At 35.9% G+C, this 24774-nt stretch overlaps 12 protein-coding genes across 12 annotated transcripts; 6 read left to right on the top strand and 6 right to left on the bottom strand. All coding sequences in view use genetic code 12, as the record gives it.

Annotated features, from left to right (window-relative positions):
• Window positions 1-8: 8 nt before the first annotated feature.
• On the top strand, window positions 9-1517 carry DEHA2A03630g (DEHA2A03630p; the record flags this gene model as incomplete). The annotated part of the gene is made up of 1 exon (XM_456500.1): window positions 9-1517. One exon carries the CDS (start codon window positions 9-11, stop codon window positions 1515-1517), a length of 1509 nt encoding a protein of 502 aa, XP_456500.2.
• A 370-nt stretch (window positions 1518-1887) lies between these two features.
• On the top strand, window positions 1888-3816 carry DEHA2A03608g (DEHA2A03608p; the record flags this gene model as incomplete). The annotated part of the gene is made up of 1 exon (XM_456499.1): window positions 1888-3816. One exon carries the CDS (start codon window positions 1888-1890, stop codon window positions 3814-3816), a length of 1929 nt encoding a protein of 642 aa, XP_456499.2.
• Window positions 3817-4541: 725 nt separating this feature from the next.
• Window positions 4542-6707, top strand: DEHA2A03586g (DEHA2A03586p; the record flags this gene model as incomplete). Its single annotated transcript, XM_456498.1, has 1 exon — window positions 4542-6707. One exon carries the CDS (start codon window positions 4542-4544, stop codon window positions 6705-6707), a length of 2166 nt encoding a protein of 721 aa, XP_456498.2.
• Window positions 6708-6734: 27 nt separating this feature from the next.
• On the bottom strand, window positions 6735-8615 carry DEHA2A03564g (DEHA2A03564p; the record flags this gene model as incomplete). The annotated part of the gene is made up of 1 exon (XM_456497.1): window positions 6735-8615. The coding sequence occupies one exon, from the start codon at window positions 8613-8615 to the stop codon at window positions 6735-6737; it is 1881 nt and encodes a 626-aa protein (XP_456497.2).
• A 121-nt stretch (window positions 8616-8736) lies between these two features.
• Window positions 8737-10521, bottom strand: DEHA2A03542g (DEHA2A03542p; the record flags this gene model as incomplete). The annotated part of the gene is made up of 1 exon (XM_002769921.1): window positions 8737-10521. The coding sequence occupies one exon, from the start codon at window positions 10519-10521 to the stop codon at window positions 8737-8739; it is 1785 nt and encodes a 594-aa protein (XP_002769967.1).
• A 427-nt stretch (window positions 10522-10948) lies between these two features.
• Window positions 10949-13804, top strand: DEHA2A03520g (DEHA2A03520p; the record flags this gene model as incomplete). Its single annotated transcript, XM_456495.1, has 1 exon — window positions 10949-13804. The coding sequence occupies one exon, from the start codon at window positions 10949-10951 to the stop codon at window positions 13802-13804; it is 2856 nt and encodes a 951-aa protein (XP_456495.2).
• Window positions 13805-14355: 551 nt separating this feature from the next.
• DEHA2A03498g (DEHA2A03498p) lies at window positions 14356-14889 on the top strand (the record flags this gene model as incomplete). Its single annotated transcript, XM_456494.1, has 1 exon — window positions 14356-14889. One exon carries the CDS (start codon window positions 14356-14358, stop codon window positions 14887-14889), a length of 534 nt encoding a protein of 177 aa, XP_456494.1.
• Window positions 14890-15198: 309 nt separating this feature from the next.
• Window positions 15199-16884, bottom strand: DEHA2A03476g (DEHA2A03476p; the record flags this gene model as incomplete). The annotated part of the gene is made up of 1 exon (XM_002769920.1): window positions 15199-16884. The coding sequence occupies one exon, from the start codon at window positions 16882-16884 to the stop codon at window positions 15199-15201; it is 1686 nt and encodes a 561-aa protein (XP_002769966.1).
• A 355-nt stretch (window positions 16885-17239) lies between these two features.
• DEHA2A03454g (DEHA2A03454p) lies at window positions 17240-18823 on the bottom strand (the record flags this gene model as incomplete). Its single annotated transcript, XM_456492.1, has 1 exon — window positions 17240-18823. One exon carries the CDS (start codon window positions 18821-18823, stop codon window positions 17240-17242), a length of 1584 nt encoding a protein of 527 aa, XP_456492.1.
• Window positions 18824-19345: 522 nt separating this feature from the next.
• DEHA2A03432g (DEHA2A03432p) lies at window positions 19346-19744 on the bottom strand (the record flags this gene model as incomplete). The annotated part of the gene is made up of 1 exon (XM_002769919.1): window positions 19346-19744. The coding sequence occupies one exon, from the start codon at window positions 19742-19744 to the stop codon at window positions 19346-19348; it is 399 nt and encodes a 132-aa protein (XP_002769965.1).
• An 808-nt stretch (window positions 19745-20552) lies between these two features.
• DEHA2A03410g (DEHA2A03410p) lies at window positions 20553-20876 on the bottom strand (the record flags this gene model as incomplete). Its single annotated transcript, XM_002769918.1, has 1 exon — window positions 20553-20876. The coding sequence occupies one exon, from the start codon at window positions 20874-20876 to the stop codon at window positions 20553-20555; it is 324 nt and encodes a 107-aa protein (XP_002769964.1).
• Window positions 20877-21272: 396 nt separating this feature from the next.
• Window positions 21273-24696, top strand: DEHA2A03388g (DEHA2A03388p; the record flags this gene model as incomplete). Its single annotated transcript, XM_456491.1, has 2 exons — window positions 21273-21290; window positions 21340-24696. 2 exons carry the CDS (start codon window positions 21273-21275, stop codon window positions 24694-24696), a joined length of 3375 nt encoding a protein of 1124 aa, XP_456491.2.
• Window positions 24697-24774: the final 78 nt, after the last annotated feature.

The following is a 24774-nucleotide window of genomic DNA, read 5'->3' as shown; positions in this document are numbered from 1 at the left end:
ATTCAACAATGATATTGATAGACGATGTCAAATACTCGTGTATCGAGTGTATACGAGGACACAGATCAAGTCTGTGTCGGCATCATACTAGGCCATTACTTCAAGTAAGATCTAAGGGTAGACCAAATGTTCATGCTAATGGTAACCCAAATCATAGAATTGCAGTTTTTGCAGAGGAAATAGATAAAAATGATAACAGTGGTACAGGACATGGCAAAGGAAATTGTGAAAATAAGAAAATACCAGTAGTAATATTAAAGGCCTCTCCAAAACACGTTATTGACTTAAATAATGGTCAGATTATTGGCCCATACCAGGATGATATCACGATAGATGAAAGTAGTAAACCACCATTACCGATAATTAATAGCAATAGTTTCATTAACACAACTTCATGCTGTTTGAATGGAATAAGCAAGCCGAAGAAATCATGCGGATGCTGTTCAAATAAGACGAATAAGAATATCAATAAACTGAAGATTTTGAAGACCTATCTTAAAAAGCATATGAAACCGGAGAATGAACGTAAATTTATAGACTATTCTAAACTGATACAAATAAAAAACGAGAATGATGACGAAGACGAAATTAGTGGTAATGAGCATTCGGTAATTATAGATAATGATAATAATAAAGATAATGACAAAATCAACAGCGGTAACGATAATTTACTATTTGACGTGGTTAAAATTCCTTCGTGCTCAATACCAGGGTCTTGTGGATGTGATAGTAATTGTGCCTGTGAAGGGTGCTTTGTCCATGGCAACGTTAGTATGAATAACTTGAATAACAACCAGTTTAGTAATTTAATGAATTATGCAAACAACAACGAAATAAAAATGCCCCATGAAATAATGAGTAATTACGCAAATAAGTTAAGTGAGATGACTAATAGCCAAGTAGAGAATAACATATCTAGGGGGGTTACTAATTCAGACACAGATATCAATAATGTCTTTGCGAATGACATTTTGGACACTCACAACGGGACACAGAATGTTCATTCCCTTTCGCAGTTGGGTAATATCCAAAATGGTGATCTGCTTATTTCCAACGCCAATACCACATCAAATAATCAAACACCGAATAATTATACGAACTTAGTAAATGATCACATGTATACTTTACAAACAGACCTAGCCCAACAACAACCTACAAATCAAAACCATTCGCAGAAACCTATACAGAGACCTTTACAGGGTTACACACAAGGAGAGCATCAAGTAGAGAAATACATAGAATCCAACGTTTGCTCCTGCTCGAATGACTGTGATTGTTTCAATTGTGAGACACATGGGATTATCAATGGAATGAAGCTAGATGATTTATTTAATCATATGATGCCGGGAGATTATAAAGACTTAATTAATTCCATAGGAGACGGTACTAACACTAGCAATAATCTGACAGATACTCCAATCATTCATTCTTCGAGTGAGAATGTATCTAGCAATTCGTCGGAGAGCTTGGATGTTAATTCTGGCAACGGGAAAACATCCAATTGTTGTAGAAAGTAAGGTATATACTTTTTTTTATGTAAATACTTCTCTTTGTAAATAGCTACTTATCAATAATATTTATGATCTAACCATATGATTAAATATAAGTTCCTTGTTTCGTTTAGCAAACGATGAATATGTTCTTTTACGTCAATAGTTCCTATATGGCCAAAGTATATCTACTTCGATATTACTCTATCATATATGCAGCATAAACTATGAAATTTAATTTATCGGTCACCACACTACTAGGCATTTAAAAATTAAAATATATCACTTCATTCAATCACCAGCTTTCTTAAGGTTTCCAAACTAGATCAATACTTCGGAGGATTGAAGATTGCTATCAAAGGATAAATTGGAATAGGGATAATATATATTAACTATTATGGTGAGAATGTCCAGCTACGATGATGATCCTATAATAGAAATCTTTGATAATGATAACAGCGATGACATTCAAGTCATAAATAGAGATAATACTCAATATGACCAGAACCTAATGAATTCTACCGGAAATACGCCGCATAATTACTATAATGATATATACGATAACTCACAACATGAACATACCCAACAGAATCGACAACATCAGCCACAAGAACAACTATCATCACTTTCCTCAATACTGCAACTGCAAGCAGAAACTCATTCGAACCAACAGGAGCCAAGCGGATTGACACCAATATTATCATCCAATGATTACAATCAATTGACAACGGTTAGCCAACCAAAATATACGACTTCATTACCACCATTGGCGCCGCTATCAGAATCTGTTATACCGAATAATTTAAATATCCCACCCACGTTATCGTTGCCAAAGGCCAGCGAAAGCCAAGATAAGAAGACGAATACGGTGACTACAACCACAAAAAAGCGCAAAGAAGCCTCCAGTTCGAAAACTAGACCTGCATTTGTAATGAAGATTTGGTCAATGGTGAATGATCCTGCAAACCATGATTACATTAGATGGAATGACAATGGGAAGACATTTCAGGTATTTCACAGAGAAGAATTCATGAAACTTATCTTACCTAAATATTTTAAGCATAATAATTTTGCCAGTTTTGTTAGACAATTGAACATGTATGGGTGGCATAAAGTGCAAGATATCAGTAATGGTACTCTTAATAAAGATGACAAGTCGAACGATGAGATTTGGCAATTCGAGAATCCTTATTTCATAAGAGGTAGGGAAGACTTATTAGATAAAATTGTTAGAAATAAAACCATTAGTCAGGAATCGGACCACTTGGAAGCTGGAAATCTCAATTTTCAATCTGTTTTGAACGAATTGGATCAAATTAAGGTCAATCAATTTGCTATAGGTGAAGACTTAAGAAGGGTAAGGAATGATAATAAAACCTTATGGCAGGAAAATTTTTTGACTAGAGAAAGACACCAACAACAGGCTCAAACTTTAGAAAAGATTTTAAAATTCTTAGCTGCGGTTTATGGTAACTCAGCAGGAAAATTATTGGAAGTTGATAATGGTTCAATTGGCCTTGATGATTTTAATTCCAATAACCAGATGACTACTTATAATTACCAGCAACCTCCACAAGCACATAACCAAGCACCACACCAGCCTATACAGGTCCCCTCAATGACAGACCAGCCGTCACAGCCTCCCAGTCCATTTAATAGACCTCGTTTAATGTTGATGGATCAAGCATATCAAAAGTCTCCATCAAATAATCCTTCTCCTAGAGAAACAGCACAAAGGAACAGCAACAGTGGTTCAATTGAGGAGATTATTAGGTCATATGAAAACACCCCTAATGATTCTCCTAATAGTAATGTAAATAAAATATACCAGCAGTTAATGAATAATGAACCCGGTGTTTCTTCTCCAAGACATTATTTCCCAGAGTTAAATTCTCAAAATAATTCATACTTTGGCGTACCTAATACACCTGGGCAACAATACATCAAATCTGGCACTCCATTAGGTTCGTCAAATAATACATCTGAAGTAATGAATGGATTGGAGCAAAATATTTTTAAGCAGGGTCAGTCGATCCAACAAGTTCAGGATTGGATTCAGAAATTAGCAGCTCAGCAGCAACAACAGCAACAGCAACAACAACAATTGCAAAATTTGCAAAGCCTACATCAGAATCATAAACAGAATTCAGACGATTATGAAAAGCCTGATATAGATGAGTTTGATGTCAACGAATTCTTGGATAACTCTAATGCTTCAAATTCGCAGGCTAGTAACTCAGTGAACTCCGATCTGAACGATGCTTCGTCTAACAAAAGGTCGATCGATGAAGTTAATGATGGTAATGCCAAGAGGAAAAAACAATAGTATCTTTCAATTCAATAACTTTCATACAGAACGCAAATATTGCGTTAAGGATTCGTATATACTTATATATTTGACTAATATATTATCGGCTTCTTTACAGGAAAATACGACCGGGTTAATTATCATAAACCTTAGATGCGGTTTTCGTTTTGTAGCATTCAGTAATATCGTGAATTCACTATTTGCATAATGAATAATTGAAAGCGCAAAATTCACCAAATTGTTCTGTTGCATATTCTTAATGCGACCAAAGAAGCGCATTTGGGGATAGACATATATTTTGTGATAGGTTGCAAAATTGGATTCATAAATGTTGGTAATAGAACAGGCCAGAAGCCCTTTGATAAAGTTAATAATCATAAATATGAGATACGTTAAGAAAGAATAATCCTGAACCTCAAGTCAATATCCATATCTTTTTTTGGATCCTTCTAGAAATAGAAATATAACCATAAAGAATGCTTTAAAGTCAGAACCTTGAAGTATCGCTTGAGTAGGTCAAGAAGAGAAAACGAATTCTATGGTATTTGGGGATACGTTTATTTCCCCTGTCATTTAAAAGTAGCCATCTTTGATAAGAAGAGGATTGTAGACAAAAACTGTTGTTCACACGACACTTTTGATATTGAAATAGTGAATTTAATATTTCGTTAACGAACTACTAATGATATATTAGTAGCATATCACTTATGCATAATATTTGCTTTATATGTTATTAAATCAATATGTCTACTCGTATTTTGAAGTTTGATAATGAAAAAAAGAAGAAAAAAAGAGATTATAGTAAAAACGGATGCAGAGAATGCAAGCGACGTAAGATAAAGTGTGACGAGGCAAAACCAGCTTGCTGGCAATGCAAAAGGTTGAAAAAGAGCTGCTCATATCCTGAGGTTGGAGAAAGAGTTCTAAGAGCGTCACGGAAACTTATGGATAATTATGATTCTTACAGAGCGCCTGAAGGATCAATGCCCTTTAATACGTGTGGCCATCACACAACCGTAGATACGCATATAAATCCTAATATTAGGGATAATCAACAACAGACTGCAGCATATATACAACCACAATCTAACATTAGAGAATTATACCCACCTAGATTAGCTCCGCCATCGATGTTAAATTTACTAAACGATACACATCAAAGAATTGATCGAGATGGCAATGGCACAAGTTCAACTGTTGAGATTCCTGAAAGAAAATCCCAATCTCTGTCTTCTACTATTTCCAATGATCCTAATAATTTTCAAAACTTATCTGAAGAACGATCAGGCTCCTCATACGCTACACCTGCTACAGGTCACCCGATCGATAACAATAATATGCTACTTTTAACTTCGGATGGATTCTATGATAATCCGGAAGACCTTAACTTATTAGCCACTGACTTAAACGATATTGTTAACAGTTTTATGTTCGAAGCTAATTTTGATACTAAAATGCATGACAATGACTTTCAATCGGTGGACACTTTCTTTGATGAGCTCATATCTAAGGATAAAGAACCTGATGGAGAATTGAATATGAATACTAATACTAATGAAGAGTTTGATGAACCAATTCCAAGACATATTCCTATAGACTTTATCAAGGTTAAAACTAAAAGAGAAGAAAAATATCTTACAGGCTTTTACGATATATTTGCAGAAATAATTCTTCCTTTCAATTCTTATGATGACAAAGTAAAAGCTTTTTTCAATCCATTGCGAGACATTTTGCTTAAATGTGCGTCAGGAGAACCGTTTCTTCTTGCAGGTATATTGGCACTGGGAGCTAAAGCATGTTTCGAAAAAACCAACTTGCCAGAAGATGAGGAAGCATTTTTTAAGTATCTTTCAAAATGTTTGAAAATGCTTGAGCCATCATTGAAGAATAGGGATGATAAGGATAAGAAATTATGGGCATCTAATATAGATTCTGTGTTAATCACTGTCTTATTATTAACTGGTATAAATGCATTGAGTTCCAAACAAGAATGGAGACCACACTTGAGAGGTGCGAAAGACATACTATTAAGATATTCATCAAATAGTCTTAAGTATCCGAGGCTAAGAAATTCCAAATTGATGATATTCTGTAAATTCATGTTTGCATCTTATGAAACTTTAGCAGGTTTAAGTTCTAAATTTGGAGGTACACTTAAGGAATCGGAAGTAGATCTATTAATTTGCGCTGGTGATCCACATGAAATAAAGGCTTTAAGAGATCTAGGGATAGTAAGAGATGACGGCTTTAATTTATTATGTGGTTATCATAATTCTTGTATCCCTCACTTGAGAGATTTAATAAAAATTTTGAATAAGGCTAGATCCAAGGGTAATAAATTTAAACCTGATGATACATTTGAGTATATCAGATTAATATCTGAATTTCATGCACAGACAAATATTGAATTCGTTACCAAAAAATACTTTCTACAACCTCTGGATTTTAAAGATGGAATAATTCCAGATAATTTGTTACTTGAAACTGTTATGATTAACAATGTAGAGCATGTGATTAGTTGGATGGACATTTGCCACCAGATTTATGCATTAGCCTCACTTATGATAATCATTACCCATTGTTTTCAATTATCATATAAATCAGCTCAAGTTCAATCCTTGATATGCAAGTTAATGGAACCAATGGTTTTTTTGGAGTCATATCTGGAAGATTTGTCATCAAAAAAGGTTTGTGTAATGATGCTTCAATGGCCAATGTATATAGCTGGAATCAACTGTATCTCCGAAGAACATAAGCAGTTGATTATGAAGTGTTTTAATATTTCAACTGAAGCTGGTTCCAGAAGTGCAGACCTCACACTCAAAAAAATCAAGAAAATTTGGGACCTCCATACAAATAATAGAGAATGGAATGTGGATGATGATGATATAGATATCGTTACTTATTAATATGTATTATACTTCTATATAATATATTTAAACTTCTTGTAGTAATGAAAACCAATTTAATTCCCCACATGCTAATTTGAGTTGTGTTTCAAAGGAAGTCAACTCAATTTCAGATTCTTTATCAGAGTTAGTAGATAATTTATCAAGTTTATCATCCAAACTATCATCTGAGTCATCCACTGATTCTGTGTATGAACAATATTTGCATTCCTTGCTGTTCCAGTCGAATTTACCCTGAGACTTCAATTCTTGTATATACCAGCCAATCCTTTCTGCTCCCAACCTTGCACCATCTAGGTTAGCAGAAGAGGGACCCATTCTTAGAGAAGCATTTTTTCCTACTACAAATAATGGGATCTCATCGTTCCATTGTAAGTTATCCGTAAGACAGGGAAAGCCTTTCACTGTTTCAATATTGTACGCTTCAATAATTGGTTTTAGACATGGCAATGATTTTATGTTTGCAGATATTCCTGTTGCGTAATAGATATAGTCAATATTTGATAAATTAGTCCCATAAAATATATCTGATTCATCAATTGTATTTTTTGTTTCTGATCTGGAATTGATGGTAAGATCCCATAACTTGGACCCAGCATTCCATTCTTTATCTTCAACAGTACTATGTTTAAATATTTCAAGCTTTCCACTTTTAATATGCATCTTAAGCTTCTTGTAATATTCAGGATTAATTGAGCCACCTTCCCTAGCTTCTTGAATCATGTCATATCTCTCTTCATCTGTATCTTTAACATAAAAAGCAGATTTCTTGACGTTTTTATACTTGGTAACCCAATCGAGATGAAAATCAAAATGCTTTATCTTCAATGCTCCTCTAAGAACTAGGTATACTTTTTCAACCCCGGAGAGTATTGCAACATGCGCCATTTGAGCGGAGGTGAGACCACCTCCAACAATTACTATAGAAGTTCCCTTACGCTGGCTAACCTTTTCTATAATTCTATCATGCGGAAACTTTACAGTTCCAGAGAATATATGTGTCGTATGACAACTGCCTTCAGGAAATTGTGATTTAGTTTCAAACGGGCTTATAGGATAATTGATTTCACCTGCATGTCCGCTCGCGAGAACGCATATTTTGCAACCGAACACTTTTGAGGGAGTTTTGATAATAAAACCCATTCCTGCTTCACCTTCGTCAATGATATTGATGAAGCAATATTCTATAGATTCAACTTCATCTTTTCTAACAACATCATGAAGTTGATACCTATTTATTATATCCTGACAAAAATCTCTAAAAAGAGGGGTGGAGGGCCTGTAGTAATCTTTCCAATCTCTCATGTTAATATCAATAAGACCAGGCTTATCCGAAAATTGACCAAATTTCTGGGTTGGTATAGGATCTTTGAATTGTTTCTTCTTCGAGTTCTTGTTTAAAAGCTTTTTTTGTTGATGTTTGGAGTATTCTTTACCAACTACATTTTCAATTTTCATTAAATCTTTCGGACTATCTCGTTTAACGAAGTGGGAATAAGTAACTAGGCCGTCTACGTTTACTGGATCTGGGTGGAAAAACATTGGAGATCTCAAATATGGTATCTGACACCTAGCAAATTGGTTGTCCCATTGACCTAGGAATTTATTTGATACACCATCAAGCACTAGAATTTCCAGTGGATGAAACTTTTTGGGCAGCGTATATGCACTGCCTTTCGGGACTGGTTTGAACTTTGTTTTTGAAGATACATTATGATTGATTAAATTAACCTTATTGCCTCTCTGTTTTAACCATCGGAATCTTTGGTGTTCGTCTTCAGTGTAGATTGATCCAGGATAGTCCTCACACAATCTAGCAGAAACAGCCAAACCGCAAGTACCACCTCCAATTACGATAGCTTCAAAAAAATCCTCCTTATATATATCGTACGACTTAAACTCACTCATATTTGGATTAATTAGTCAAGTTAACTATGGAGTATATATTTCGCAATCTATTTATACAGATAGTATAACCTGCGCGGTAGATAAGTATAACTACAAAGGTCATTTATTAATTACATAATAACTACTTAGATAAAGCTTCAGCATAACCTTCAATGATAGCTAATAATCCAATAGCACCAGGGTCTGGAATTTCACCGTCTTTAAATTCTTCATCACTAACATAGCTTGCTCTACCAAATTTAGCTTGTAAATCCTTGGTAGCCTCACAACCCTTTTTGGCTGCCTTTACAGCCTCTTGGACATTACCAAACTTAGAAAATGAATCAACGAATGGCTGTAAGGTATCAACAAGGGTTCTGCCACCAGTACGAGCTTTAGTGTATTTAAATAACCCATCATATAATGCGCCGTGGAATGCTTTACCTAAAGCTTCAGTTGTTATTTCTTGTGCATCTTGAATGTGTTTCACTAAAGCAGTTAAGAAAATAGAATATATACCACCAGATGTGCCGCCCATATTATCTTCAACTATTTCAGTAATGGTAGACAACGTAGAAGCAGGATCACTTAAGTTATCTTTGAAAGACTTGTCATTCTTCAAAGCATCTAATATCGCATTTGCACCTTTAGCTAAGGTTTCACCACAATCGCCATCTCCGACGAGAGTATCATAGTGAGTGATATCTGGTTCAGCCTTTAATAATTTTTGTAAGGCACTAGTCAACGCCTTTTCAAATAAACCGGAATCCATCTTCAAGGACGAGGTGACCCTTTGCTCATGAATCATTGGTGAATCAATGTATTTGCTTTCGTTTGACCATTGTTTTGCGTCAAACAGTTTTGGTTTCCAGCCTGGCGCATCAGTTGGAAGATCCAAATAGCCTAATACCTTTGATTCTGAATACTTCGAGTTGGACTTAGCGATATTTGACAAGTTCAATAACGTGATAGAGAAACCTGGAGAGTTCAATGATGTGACGAAGTCACTGATCAAAATACGCTTTGGTCTTTTGGATAATGGTAAATTCAGAACCACATGCTCAGCGATAGCATACAATTCGAAAGATGAAGTACCACCAATATTATTAATAACTAAAATGTATTCATCATTTTTCAAATCAAAATCAACGTAATGACGATCTTTATCTTCGGGTGACAATAATTTGTTGAACATGTCCTTAACTAAGTCATCAATATTTGGGATAGGGCTCATTTTGTGTCCAGGTTCATTATGAATACCCAAACCCAATTCCGCTTCATCCGGACCTGTGAACTCTACTTCTTCACCAGCCTTTCCAGGAACTGAAGTACGGTCTAACGAAGCACCAATGGTAACCAAGTTGTCGTTCACAAGGTGCCCAAGTTCAGCAATTGACTTCAAATCAGAACCGTCTGAAGATGATGCTCCTAAAACCTTATGAATCAATGCAGTTCCGGCCAAACCTCTTCTTCCAACCATCTCATTTTGTCTTCTGCCAACCGCAACATCGTCACTCACGGGAAGAATATCAATATTATACCCTTCACTCTTGGCCCTCTCTACCACCAACCCAAAATGCAACACATCTCCCGTATAATTCTTAACTATTATTAACGTTCCTTTGTCCTTGTTGGACTTGGTCTTCACTGCTGCCATGATCTGCTTAGTCGATGGTGATGCAAAAATTGCACCACTAACTGCGGCATCAAGCAAGTTTTCACCTACAAACCCTCCGTGCAATGGTTCATGACCTGCTCCTCCTCCACTTATCAATGTGACCTTCTTGGATGTGTCGGAATTGAGGTTGTAGATAACCTTTTCGGACGGGATCAATCCAACTGCTGGGTTAGAGTGGCACAATCCCTTAAGGTTAGACAAAACTATGTCTTCATCCTTATTAAACTTCCAGTGTTTTGCTAATGTCATTTTCCTATTCAATTGAATTCCGTTGTTATTTTATATATGAATAATACAGCGTAATTTTCTTAATATCGAATATCGAAGAAAGAAGATAGTCTATTCTACGGACTTAACTATTATAATAGCAAACGAAGTCAAAATTTTAAATTACATAATAATGGTCAAAAACTTACATAATCAAGGGCATTTTCATCACTCGGTGAAAGTTTCCATTTTCAAACCACATTTTCAACCCAAAACCCTATAAAGAAAACTTGTCATAGTTATTCAACAAACCAGTCGAACAGACGATCCAAAGGAGATTGTCGCTGTAAATAGAGAATAGGAGTTTGGAGACTGAAAAAACAAAAAAAAGCTGGGGTAAATACACTACGCTAAGGGCTAAAACATATTGCTAAAAATACATAGCAGTGATTTGAAGCTATAGTTAGAAATGGTAAGTATAGTGACCAACAAAGGTGATAGCACCAAGGGAGAAGAAATCATAGAGAAGAGAAGCTCAACTGAGATCGAGGAGGAGGAAGCGAGTGGGAAAACCAAGGTTAATGGAGGTGAATACCCAGGTAAACAGAAGCGGTCGAAAACATTTACAGGGTGCTTTACATGTCGGTCTAGAAAGATTAGATGTGACTTGACGAAACCACATTGTCGGAATTGCTCGAAGACAGGACTAGTTTGCGCTGGGTATGATATAAAATTGCGATGGTCTCAACCATTGCAGTTCTCTAACAAGAAGGGGAACTCAAAGTCGTCGCTGGTTGTATTCAACAAGAAGAATGAAGGTGATGATGAAAATGCCAATCCCGAGTTTTTCCAGAGACGGTCGGTTGGGTTTGTCAAGTGGGATAAGCCGTACGAGACATACGATGAGATGGATCGGGTTTTGGGGATCTTGCATAATTCGGGCAATGATAATATGGTGAACGCAGAGAACAAAACCAAGTTGCTCGGACCATTTGGTGTGTTCAAGAGTTCTAAAAAGAGGGCTGGTACTGAAGATTTGAAATTGACGAAGAGGAAGAATGCTGGGCCAAATTATTTGAATGCGTATGCTGCATCAACAAACCCGAAGCAAACAGCCGATATAGAAAAATCTACTCCTATAGCGACAGGAGATGATTCTGCTCCGCATGACCAATTGTGGTTGTCGAATGAATTGAGAGACGATGCGTTGTTGACGGCTGCTGCATTAAACGGGGATTCACAATTCTTGGACTTTATGAATAACCTTTCTCCTACAAATAACCAAATGCTAACTACGGGCTCTAACACAAATTCAAGGGCTAGCCCAAATATCAACAATTATAATTTCAGTGGAAATCAGAACGACTTTTTAAATTTAGTGTTTCACAGACATAATAACTTTTACGGGAATAATTACGCCAACAATAATGCAAATTCCGATAGTAATACCCCAGTACCAGTTACAGACAACCAATCTAGCACTAATACGGCCATGTCCAATCTATTAAACGAGAACGATGGTTCTAAGACGATAGACCCAAGCAATCAGCATTTATATTACTCTAATTATAACACATACTATTACAATAATCCGTATCAATTGAATGAGAATTTGGAGATTCAATTGCATGCATCGAAAATGCCTAATCCTACGGAAGAAGAAAGTACGGATATAATAGAAGGTGATCATACAAACACTACTCAAATGCCTGCATCCATTATGTGCATTGTCCAGCGGCCATTGCAACCAAAACTAGGCTTTGATTTAACCATTCCTTCAATAAATAATTCGACAACCATGGGTTTACCGACAACAGCTTTACAAGTGCAACCGTTAACAAGATACTTATTAAACTACTATAATACACAGGTTGCAGATTTAATGACGGTTATTCCATTAACGGAGAATCCGTGGAAAACCGTTTACTTTCCAAGGGCATTAATGGCAATTGGTGAACTACTGGCATTAGGGAAAACCTCGAATGCTAAAAATGCTTTATTAAACGCGTTACTTGCCGTACTGGCATTTAACTTACAATCAAAGTTTCCAAAAAATTCTGATCCCATGAAATACTATTTGAATTTGGGTATTCGATTGAGGAATCAAGCAAGTTTATTTGTGAAAAGCTTACTAGGTTCTAATATTGATTCAAAGTCAGGAATTGAGAGCTGTGTCTTGAACGAAAAATATAAAGATGTGTTATGTGCTGTTATGTCGATGATTAGTGTTGACTTAGTGTGGGGTACAATGCAAGATACAAATTTATATATCAGATGGTGTGGTAAAGTTATAACTGCAAAGATGGTTAATAAGAAGAAACTATCATCAAGAGCAAGAATTTTACACAGAATTTTTCTGTCATTAAAGTTGATTCAGGATCTGACTTGTTTGGATTTGGATAATATTAAGGATGATTATGAAACAATCAATGAAAGTGGTTATGATGTCAATGGGGATAAGTTTTTTAACACTTTACGCCAAAACTCAAAGTCATCTGGTAAGGGTAAAATAGAGTTCATTGTAAACAATGTTGAACAGAGCAATATCGCAGGAAACAATCAAATGAAAAACACATCACCATTGTTTGTTAATAAGAAGCTAATCAATACAAAGAAGAACGATGAAAATTTTGCAACTGACGCGTTGTATGGTTTACCAAACTCGTTGATTCTATTATTCAGTGAAACTGTTCAATTATTGAGAACCAAGATATACCACCAGGAAATTTATCAAGACTTACCTATCAATTTCCAGCAGGCTGTGAATAATCTAGAAGAGAAGTTGCTCAATTGGAGGTTGGATTGGAAACTATTCGAGACAGACAACAAGGATGTCAATGACATAAAAGCTCAGTCCGAGCGACAAGAAGAACCCGATGAGGAGTCTACGCGTAAACAGGACGAAGTAGACAAAAAATTCACGTCTCCAATGCACGAAGCTACCTATCATCACATTTTATCCTTTTATTACGCATTGACAATATATTTCAACAGATTAATTAACGCCGTCCCTCCAGAAGAGGTGCAGCCAAAAGTTGAAAAAACGTTGGAGCATCTCAACGCAATCCAGGCCCTCATCGCAAAGGACGAGGCGGCAATAATCCCATTATTCTGGCAAGGATTTATCGCAGGCTGTGAAGCCACCTCAAATGATTTGCAGATGGGATTCAAAAAATGGGGGGCCGATATCGCCCAATATTTAGGTAGTTATTGGGGTGCACGGCAAATTATGCTCGAAGTCTGGCGTCGTAAGCGAATGAACGAACCGAGAGACGACTGGGTTAGCGTAATTAGAGACTGGGAAATGAATCTTATGTTAAATTAATTCGTGTATAGTAATAAATAATCATAATATAAGCACCTTCAACACCAATCACGATTTTAACTGTCTTTAACTTCGCATTGTTAAATGGAATGTTCTATTTTACAACTTTGGTGTTCGGACGCCAAAATTAAACGGCTAGACCTCCAGGATTGTTTCTTCTTTGTTCTCGTGTTTGTTGTTGATTCTCGGGTAAATAAATAATGAAAAAAATCGCGATCTGATGTTTTATAAACAAACGCGCCAAAAAGTTGGTGATAGGGCCTTAACTATGTAATTGATTATTTAGAACACCTTTTTGACTGAAAAAAGGGATGGAGTCGAGAAAGTGAAGAATAGAGACACGATAAACGTGTTAATGACGCGTTAGCGATACCTAAACTTTTTGGTGATTAAGGGGGATTAAGTGTAAGCCATAGTAGATTTTAACGAAAAAATTCATCTCCCAAGAAGGTATAAATATGATTGAAATATCCTCTTGAAGAAGGTAAATTTGTTTGAATTATCAATAGATTACCAACTAATACTCTCTTTTAATTACCCACACAAATAAAATGCAATACCAATTATTATCCGTCGCTGCTTTAGTCGCTTCCGTCGCCGCACAAACCACCGAATACGCTATTGACACTGTTACCGAGAACCACACCACCGATGTTACCATCACTCAATGTTCTTCTCATAAGTGTGACACCACCGTGCAACAACAAACCCAAACTACCATTACCACCACTGTTGACGGTGTTAAGACTGTTTTGACCACCGTTTGCCCATTGACTGAATCTGGTGCTGCTGCTCCAACCTCTGCTGCTGGTGAAAACAACGAAGTTGCCCCAGAATCTGCATCCGAATCTGATTCCTACGTTGATGTTACCGTTACCCCAACTGTCACCGCCTCTACTGGTGTCGAAGCTACTGTTACTTCTCAAGCTACCTTCACTTCTGTCTACAATTCTAACGGAACTGCTTCCAGTAGTCTCGAAGCTGCTAACACTGCCGATGTTTCTGCTTACGAAGGTAAGGCCAACGGTCAACAAGCTATGGTTGGTTTAGCTGGTTTAGCTGCCTTAGCTGCTGTCTTATTATAAGTGTAATACTATAATAATTAATTTCATATAAAAATATCAAAAAAAATATCGGTCCATTCCTTAATAGAAAGTAATTTTCACATTCATTCATCTTTGTTATATTTAAGTATAATTTATATTCTTTAATGTATTTTATTTATTCGGTTTAATAATACTGTACTAATTGGCAATTTCTTTTACTGCTGATTTGCAAATTGCAGCCTTATAGAATTTATTTCGACTACGAGAACTTTTGGATTAGCCATTTATAGTTTAAATTAGAATATTATAGAATGTATTAAATTTAAATCTTATATTTACAGTATTTATCTAATTTGAGAACAAATTTATGTAATCATTTTGTTCTTTATTTTGAAGTAGTTGATATTCCATGTATTGGTTGTATTCTTCTCGTCCAATGAATATATTCCACCAGTGATTCAACTTAAATAATGAAATGTTGTAGATTGTCTTGGGAAGACGCTTATAACTAGTAATAACGAAGAAAAATGCATCAATAACTTCAAGGAGAGCCTTATTGAATTCTTCTTTAAATGTCATTGGCTGTTTTTTGGCGGCAGAAGTTCCCGCAGGTTTCAAATCTTCACTGTTAGAAGTCTTTTCTTTGGTTGATTTATCGGTATCTTGTCCAAAATTTACTGACAGTAAAAATGGGAAGTCAAGTCCACCATTTTCCTTTGCATCAGCTTTTTCATAATCACCTGGCTTTACTAAACCTTTCTTAACATCTTCAAGGTGAGCCAAATACATTTGCTTAAAATTGTTGATTGCTTCGATAGATTTAGACAATCTGTCAAATGTGTTAAATAATGCAACTAACTCGATTCTTCGGAACTTTAATTTATCAATATTGTCTCCTTCAAAAAGAATTTTAAACGCAGTACCATAGCCAATGGTCTGTAACTTTCCCCACATTCTGCATCTGTCGCAACCAACACAATCCATTATAGCAGATACATTTTTAAAACGAGCACGAAACTCGTCCTTTAAAGTTGGAGATACAACTTCTGGGTTGAATAATGTAGAAGAATTATACAACAAATTAGATGACAATTCAGGAACTATATTACTTAACAATTGCTTGTAGTTCTGATCAGAATTAGACAAGAAATGTTGATTAAAGTCATCACCATGATCGATAGTATCAAGTAATTTGGGGAAATTTGATAATTTTACAATTGATTCACTGATCAAGGCAAAATTAAAGTAAATGTTAGATAATCTGTCATTGAAAGAACCAACCCTTTCCATGAAAACTTTCAAGTTAGGCTCAAAATTCCCCGAGCCTGGTGACAAGTACTCGTTTGACAAATGAACTGCGATAGATGCATGCATACCTGAAATCAATCTGTAGAATAATTTCTTTTCAACACATTGTTCCGGTTCAGCATTGACATCTTTCATTGACATTGGATTCGTGTTTGGGAAACAGTTTTCAGAATAAATAGCCTTCCACACATCGTATGATTGACTTCCACCATATCCGGTGAACCTTTCCGGGTTATCCAATAAATTCACATATACACATTGGTGGTCATCATCAATATGGCAGTAATCAAAATCCTCACAAGTTTCTGCTCCGCTAGCCGAGTCATCAGCCAATCCGGTCGATTCTGGACGTTTGATTTGTCCTAATTTTGAAGGCTTCAAGTTGTCGTTGCTTATATTTGACCAATTATATTGAGAAGGTGGCAAAATTTCAACTGCACAGTTTTCGGTAGCACAGAAATGCTGGGTATCCCAAAATTTGCACTGCTTATCAAAATTCAACTTAAAATATCTAAAGTACGGAGTCTCCACCAATGAGGTCAAGTATGGACGAATCTGTTCGTTTAGACGGTCGATATATGAAAATGTTGTATTACACGTAGGCGTGATAATCTGGGAACAGAAATCCGGGGAATCAAATGGACTAAACTTAGCGAGTGATATGCTACCACTAACCAATAATAATTGGCTTAGAAAAACCATAGTGGCGACCATGGAAAATTTCATTTTAAGTTTCAAGTAATTGATTTATGCAAAATTTCTTTCGAACTTAACGTTTTTCTCAATTCGAGGGTATCTAAGTAAAAAATAAGATCAAAAGACAACAAAAAATAACCAAAAATCTATAATGTAACTGAACTATATGCTATTTTATTCAGGTAGGCTATCGTTATTTATCTTATTAATACTGATTAATGAAAAAAGTTCCTGTCAGTATTATATACAGGAGAATATGAACACGTATCAATTTCTTTTTTAATTTGCAGCTAGAAAGTTCTATTATAGTCTATTTATATGGAAGGCTATGAAAATATACACTTGAAAAGAGAGGGATGAATGGAAACAAGGGAATGTAAAAGGATTAATCGAATTTAATCTTTTTAGCAGTCTTGGTCATGTCAACATCTTTGAAGAACGCACCGTAGGCAGAATGTGCCTTCTTTTTTGTATGTCCCCCGAATTTTAATAATTCATCGGGAACGGGTTGGTTGGCACCTCTTAAGACATTCATTAAGGCACCACTTAAGTGCTTTTCGTGTTCTGTGAATAAGGTGTGCGCGATACCTGTTTGACCGGCTCTACCAGTTCTACCAATACGATGAACATAATCTTCAACAGTCAATGGGAAGGTCAAGTTGATAACGACTTTAACGTTAGGAATATCCAAACCTCTGGCAGCGACATCTGTTGCTAATAACAAGGTGGTCTTACCGGCTTTGAAAGCACCCAAGGCACTGGTTCTTTGTTGTTGAGACAAATCACCGTGCACAGCAGAAACCTTGAACGAGTTTCTAACTAATAAGTTTTCGATTCTGGTTGCTTCCTTTTTGTACAAGGCGAAAATTAAGACTTTGTCGTCTTTGTTAGATCCAGACTGGTATTTTCTCAACAATGAGAGTAATTTCTTTTCCTTGTCATATGGTTCAATAACTTCAACGATTTGGGTAATTCTCTTGTTTGCAGACAATTCGTTTCTGTCACCAATACTGACCTTAACTGGACTATTCATGAATGTAGAAGCTAATTCCCTGACTTCCTTTGGCCAGGTAGCGGTGAACATCAAGGTTTGTCTGTTAGCATGGTTAGTTTGTTGCATCACAGACTTAATATCCTGTTCGAAACCCTTTTCCAACATTCTGTCAGCTTCATCTAAAACCAAATATTCAATTGAGTCTAAAGATAAAGCTCCATCGTTTAACAAATCAATCAATCTACCTGGGGTAGCAACAACAACACTGGCGTTACGCAAGCTGCTGACTTGTTCGTGCTTAGAAACACCACCATACACGGCTACACATTTGAGTGGGGTGTTGGCAGTCAAGTCGACCAAGTTGTCGTAGATTTGAAGGGCCAATTCTCTGGTAGGCGAAATACACAAAACCTTCAAGCCCTTCTTGTCGTGGGTCAAAATATTATTTATGGCTGGCACCCCGAATGCAAAGGTCTTTCCCGAACCGGTTTCTGCGACACCAATAACGTCCTTTCCACTCAACAAGTATGGCCATGATACCGCCTGAATTGGTGTAGGCGTAGGAAACTTAGAAATAACACTCGCGATTCTCGAGTCTAAGTCGATCTGGTCGAATCCCAATAATGGACGCAAACCCAAGTTATGTGGGTCTTCAACCGTCACTTCGTTCTCTTGCAAAAATGAATCAATCTCAGATTGAGGTAACTTTGTTAATGCTGGTGATTGGCTGTAACCGGTGGAAACAACTGCACTGCTCTTGGTTGGAACATCTTCGCTTTCCTTCTTCTCCTTCTTCTCTTTTTTCTCGCTCTTATCCTTCTTCTCGCTCTTATCCTTCTTTTCCTTCTTGTCCTTCTTTTCCTTCTTTTCCTTCTTATCTTTCTTTTCCTTCTTGCTCACCTTTGTCTTCTTTTCTACCTCCTCTGTGGCCTCATCAGAGTGCTTTCTCTTCTTATCTTTGTGATCCTTGCTCATCGTTAATACTATTATTACACTTATCAATAGGACACTATAGACATATATATTTTTTTTTCAGTATATTTTTTTTTAATATTCGCGAGCCGCACAATGACCTGCTCCAGATATTCGAACACGTGATCAACCACTATCACTATCTACTATAAGACCCTTTGTTTGTTTAGTTTTATATATTATGTGGTCGTACATATCTATAACATATTAGGATGTAGACGCAAACAGTCCATGCAGCAGTATCGAACACGTAAGCCAAAACGGAAAGTGTGCGCAAAGGACCAACAAATTTCTAATAAACAACACCATGTGGTTATCAAACGTGGATGTAGCAAGCCCACCCACCCTAAGAATAGCCAGTAAATTCTAAGCGGGTTATACGCCGTTGGAAACATGGAGATATGGAAATAAACAGGTAATAATAAACAGGTAATAATAAAGCACGCATACACGGATTCATGGGGTTGTAACGTAGACATAGACATAACCACCAGCGCGCGTTAGAAGTATATCAATATTAAAGACCTAGACAGCTACAGCATTGTTTCTCTTATTTCTAGGGGATGGCTGTTTGAACTGCTTGCTTTTCTTGTAGTGGATGTCAGATTTGAACTTTTCGGGCAATACTATCGAGTCAGCTAGGTCGTCGTCATGACCTAAATTTGTCAAGATCTTGTAGTTTGTGTTTGTATGTTTGGCAGGTTTCAGGGTCTTTTTGACCTTGCTGACCATTGGTTTACTCTTGGATAACGCTGCAACCTCGGCATAGCTGAGATTTTTATAATTTATATCCACGAACGAATCCTTATCGTTCATGGTGTACTGAACTGCCTGCTTATCTTCATTGGTTATAAACTTCTTGGGGATTTCTTCGGCAGGTATGATTGGCTTCTTGTACCACGATGGGAAAAGTGTTTTAAGCATGGTAAATTATAGCAAATTTATTAAATATTTAAGTAATGATTGAAGACTAAAAATATGATACACAAATAAATAAAGCGATAACCACCCACATATATTTATATATGAGGGTACGGACGCACTCAATGCGATCACATAATGTTTTGTTGGATTGCCCTTTTGAGATTCCGAGTCTACACTATATACATTACACGCCTTCTAAAACAACAACCTCCGTGTCATATGAAGCTCCCCGGATGACTCAACCACATGTGTTATCTATAGATAAAGACATTTGATGATACGCGAGCCTCGATGATCAGATGACTTGGTAATTTCGTGATTATGCAGTATATACTACATACTATTGGGCTGGTGTATTGGGCGGGGGATACTAAGCGAGAGGATTGACTTTTTATGCCGGAAGTTTAAGTCAATAATGTGATGTTTGTAAAAACAGACCGTGGACTGTTCCAGAAAGGGTTTTGAGTCTCATTAATAATTAATTACAGTGGATTGATGACCACAGGTCATTCAGAGTAGAAAACAAGTAGTACATCGACGTGGATGTTAGACGGAATTGGAAACCCACATGACATTGGTACATGTTAATCATGAGCTTCATGATCGTAGAAGCATTATTTTCATCAGCACATTTAGCCTGTAATGTTGTTGGTCAGGGATTCGAATGCCGAACAAGACACGAAAGCTTAGAGCAATCGGCGTTTCGCCTAGATGCTTATTTTACATAAACGTTCAGAGTCGAGTGTTTTGTTCTACGGTTTTGTAGTTGTAGGTGGTAACATTACAGTACCAGAAAAGTGCATTACTATTAGAGTACATTTTGCAACAATTGATTTCGTTTGTACCAGTAGGTCACCTGTAAAATACACCCGAATATTGTACGGAACTTGCCTGAATGTTCCTTGGACATATCCATATTTGCATTTGAAGAATTGAATATGGTCAATTTGCGTTTGTACGCAAATACATAAAGTCGTCTTTTCAGCACAGAGAGAGGATCTAAGCCATAATCAAGAAAGTCGGTGTATTTATACGGACACAGATAGAATATATGAAGAGGTACTTTCGATACGGTTTCTCGTGTTAGTAGACACAATACACTCATCTTACACTGTTTCACGAAATAGCTCATCGAAGTTATACCGCTTAATTTTATAGTAGGCTTTAATAATACGATCAAGCAGAAAGAAAACGGAATATAGTACTATACGTGAATACTGGCATTGATTCTCGTTTGAAATAGTACATTCCGGATATTAATGCACTAACCAAACAGTAAAAAGATTGTTAGGTACTCCAAAAAAAAGTTAAACATATACCAAATAACAATTCATTCATTAATAACAGCTATATAGAGTGTCAACTCTATAGTGTTCAACATAAGCCTCGTTATTCATGTCTAAGTAGACCGTCTTAGTCATTTTTGTATTTCAGCCTGCACACAAATAATCGAAGGTAATCAAAAATAAATAGACAACCAACAAATAACTATAAGGTGTAACGTAGGAGATAATAATAGGATTGTATTATGGAAGGCTGGGGTGAAGTAAGTAACAAAGTCAAAATTTTTTTAGAGAAACTACTAACCGACTTAGATATCACGAATTGCTGCTACGGCCTCGTCTTCAGTAATCGACAATTCGAAGATTACATCACTACAATTTGATAATCAACAGAATTTGCTATGGTGTGGTGACTCAAAAGGAACCACAAGGTCATTTACACCTCAATCAACGTCAATTCCCATGCCATACCCAGCGTTGCATTTATCGCAATATTCGAAGTTTAAAACGAGTCTAGGGACTTCACCAGTTAAGCAATATTTAAATCACCAGAAGGGAATATTATCATTACTGCATAACTGTGTGAATTTTAATAATAGAAGAGGATTGACCCAATTATCGTTGAATAGCGAACTGTTGAAGGAACCAGGCTTTAATAATCTATCGTGTATGACCTTTAATTCCAACACCAACAACGATTTAGTTATAGCGGGAGATTCATTGTTTAAAGTAGATTTATTGAAGCCAAACATGACTACTTCATTCAATCATACAGGTAAAGTTTCTATGATTGATAACACATTAAACTACCTTACTCTTGGCAAATCTAACGGTGAGATCGAAATATTCGATCCAGTAAGCAATCAAACAGTTAAATCGTTCTACGGCCATAATGGATTACTCTCGGACATAGATGTACAAGGAAACTATGTGGCATCTTGTGGCTATTCGTTACGCCCAAGACGAAATCAAGCATCTCAAAGTAGTTATATGATTGATCCTTTGGTAAATATTTACGATTTAAGAATGATGAGGTCTTTGCCTCCAATTCCATTTCTGGCAGGGGCTTCATTTGTCAAGTTTCATCCTAAACTACCTAATATTATGATAATTGCTTCGAGCTTGGGCCAATTACAATTTGTTGATATATATGATCAGCTGAATGTTTATTTATACCAGGCAGATTTAAGTAACGTAAATGCTTCCACACCTACAACATCATCGAACACATATTTAGCAAATCTTGAAGTCAGTGGAAATGGTGAATTTATTACGTTCAGTGATGGATTCCAAAACCTACATTTATGGTCGTTTAAGAATAATAACAGCAAGAACTTTATAAATTTTCCAAGTTATTTAGAACAACCAGATTTTAGTCCACCATTTCAGCAGAATCATATTAATGTTGATGATGTGGTCCCATTATCATCAATTGGTATGCCTTATTACAAAGACTTATTACTTTCAAATTATGCTTCCGACTTGCATTTTACGAAAGAGTTGCTGAAATTACCCAATCATTTAGATCCCGAATTATTACAAAATCAATATTCCCAAGTTCTTCCCTACAACACTTTGAAGTATGGCAAAAGAAATCTAAATAAGTTTTATGTACCGTTGCAAAATAACGTGCTGACAAAACAAAAATTGTTTCCAAAGTTTATCAGTGAAAAAAATGGCCACGACTCATTTGATAACGAGAATAGCAATATTTTTGAATATAAATTGCTGAACAAGTTTGAGGTTCCTAACTGTTATTCAAATTTGAAAATCCAATACTCAAAGTTCGGAGTCGAAGATTTTGACTTCAGCTTTTATAATAGAACAAAATACAGTGGTTTAGAAAATCATTTAGATAATTCTTATATTAATTCGTTGTTGCAATTATATAAATACAGTCCAGTTTTCCAGAATTTCATTATCAAACATTTACTAAAGGAATGGCTACCAAATGATTTGACAACTATTATACAAAATGGTAATCCACAAGGATCTTCAATTCTAAACGAATTAGGTTATATTTTTGATATGATGAATAAATCTCATGGAAAAAATTGCAAGACTTCGAATTTTTCCAATGTTTTGAGTCAAAACCAGGTGGCCCAAATGCAAGAATTGATCAATAAAGATGATTGTAAAAACTTAAATGCATTTGAAATACGAGCTATAATTGGTAAATTTAATAAATTTTTATTATCTACGTGTAATAACGATTTATTGAATCAATTTAATACTTCATTAAGTGAAATTACGAACATAGGCTATGAAATTGAGATTAAAAGTAATGGTTGCAATATAAACAACGTTAACTACAACAGTCAGTTGACGGTTGACCTAATGAGTCCCCCAATTAATAAACTAAGCATTCTAATTTCCGCTAACTCGACATCAGCAACAAAGAAAAATTTGAATATTTTGAATTATCTCGATTATTCCATGAACCAATTCAAAACAATTAAGTGTCAGCAGTGTAATAATTCATTTCCGCACCTTTTAGAAATAAGACAGTCGTTAGTTCATTTACCACCTGTTATTCTGATAAATGTGAACTTCACGGGACAAGAATTCAATCTAATCCAAAATTTCCCGAATTGGCTCGTCCCTGAATTTTATACTTATGGAATGAATAATAAAGTTAGCTTTAAGCTACATAGTAATGATAATCTTTCAAATAAATATGAGCTATTGGGGTATGTTTGTGAAATAAACGTGGGTTCAGAATTTTTGAAGGGTAAACATAACTTAGTATCATACATCAAAATTGAAAGCAAATGGTACTTATTTAATGATTTCTTAGTGATGCCTATTCCTGAGTCTGAAGTTTTTGACTTATCTTATCATTGGAAGAAACCCATCATAGTCATGTATCAGTTAGCGAACCATGCAGATTTTGGAAGCTTTCAGCAGCAATCTTTCGCTCAATTACCGGACTTAAATGACTCGATATTATATCGTGATCATTTCGCTGGTGGAATCAGGGATTCCATTAAACGAGAATATGAATTATTGACTAAAGACGAAGCACCTAATGCAGGTACATTAATAGCAATCGATGCAGAGTTTGTGGCGCTAAACCCGGAGGAACTAGAAGTTCATTACGGTGGTGTCAGGAACCTAATTAAGCCTAGGAATCTTTCTCTTGCAAGAATTTCTGTCCTTAGGGGTGATAATGGGCCCAAACAAGGTGTTCCGTTTATTGACGATTACATTATTCATACTTGCTTTATCGATGATTATTTGACAAGCTTTTCTGGTATTGAACCAGGCGATCTAGATCCATCAAGTTCTACGAAAACCTTGACAACCTTGCAGACGTCATATAGGAAGTTATGGCTTTTATTAAACCTAGGATGTATATTTGTTGGCCATGGTTTACAGAATGATTTTAGGTGTATTAATTTACATGTTCCTAAAAACCAAATTAGGGATACTGCCGATTTCTTTTATCTACCCGAATTGAAACGTAAATTAAGCTTGAAGTTCTTGGCTTATATTTTATTAAAGGAGAAGGTTCAAACTGGTAACCATGATTCAATCGAGGATGCTAATACAGCTTTATTGTTATATAAAAAGTACCTTGAATTGACAGCAATTGGTGAGTTCGAATCCACCTTACACAGAATATATATGGATGGTCAACAATTAAGATTTAGAGTACCCGATTCATAGTATATCTGTATATTTACTTGTATATTAGTTTAATTTAATAAAAATACCTTATCAAGTCTATCGTTTTGGATTTCTCGT

This window comes from Debaryomyces hansenii (genome assembly GCF_000006445.2).
Source record: "Debaryomyces hansenii CBS767 chromosome A complete sequence".
NCBI classification, from domain to species: Eukaryota; Fungi; Ascomycota; class Pichiomycetes; order Serinales; family Debaryomycetaceae; genus Debaryomyces; species Debaryomyces hansenii.
This window is presented reverse-complemented; position numbering and strand designations above follow the sequence as displayed.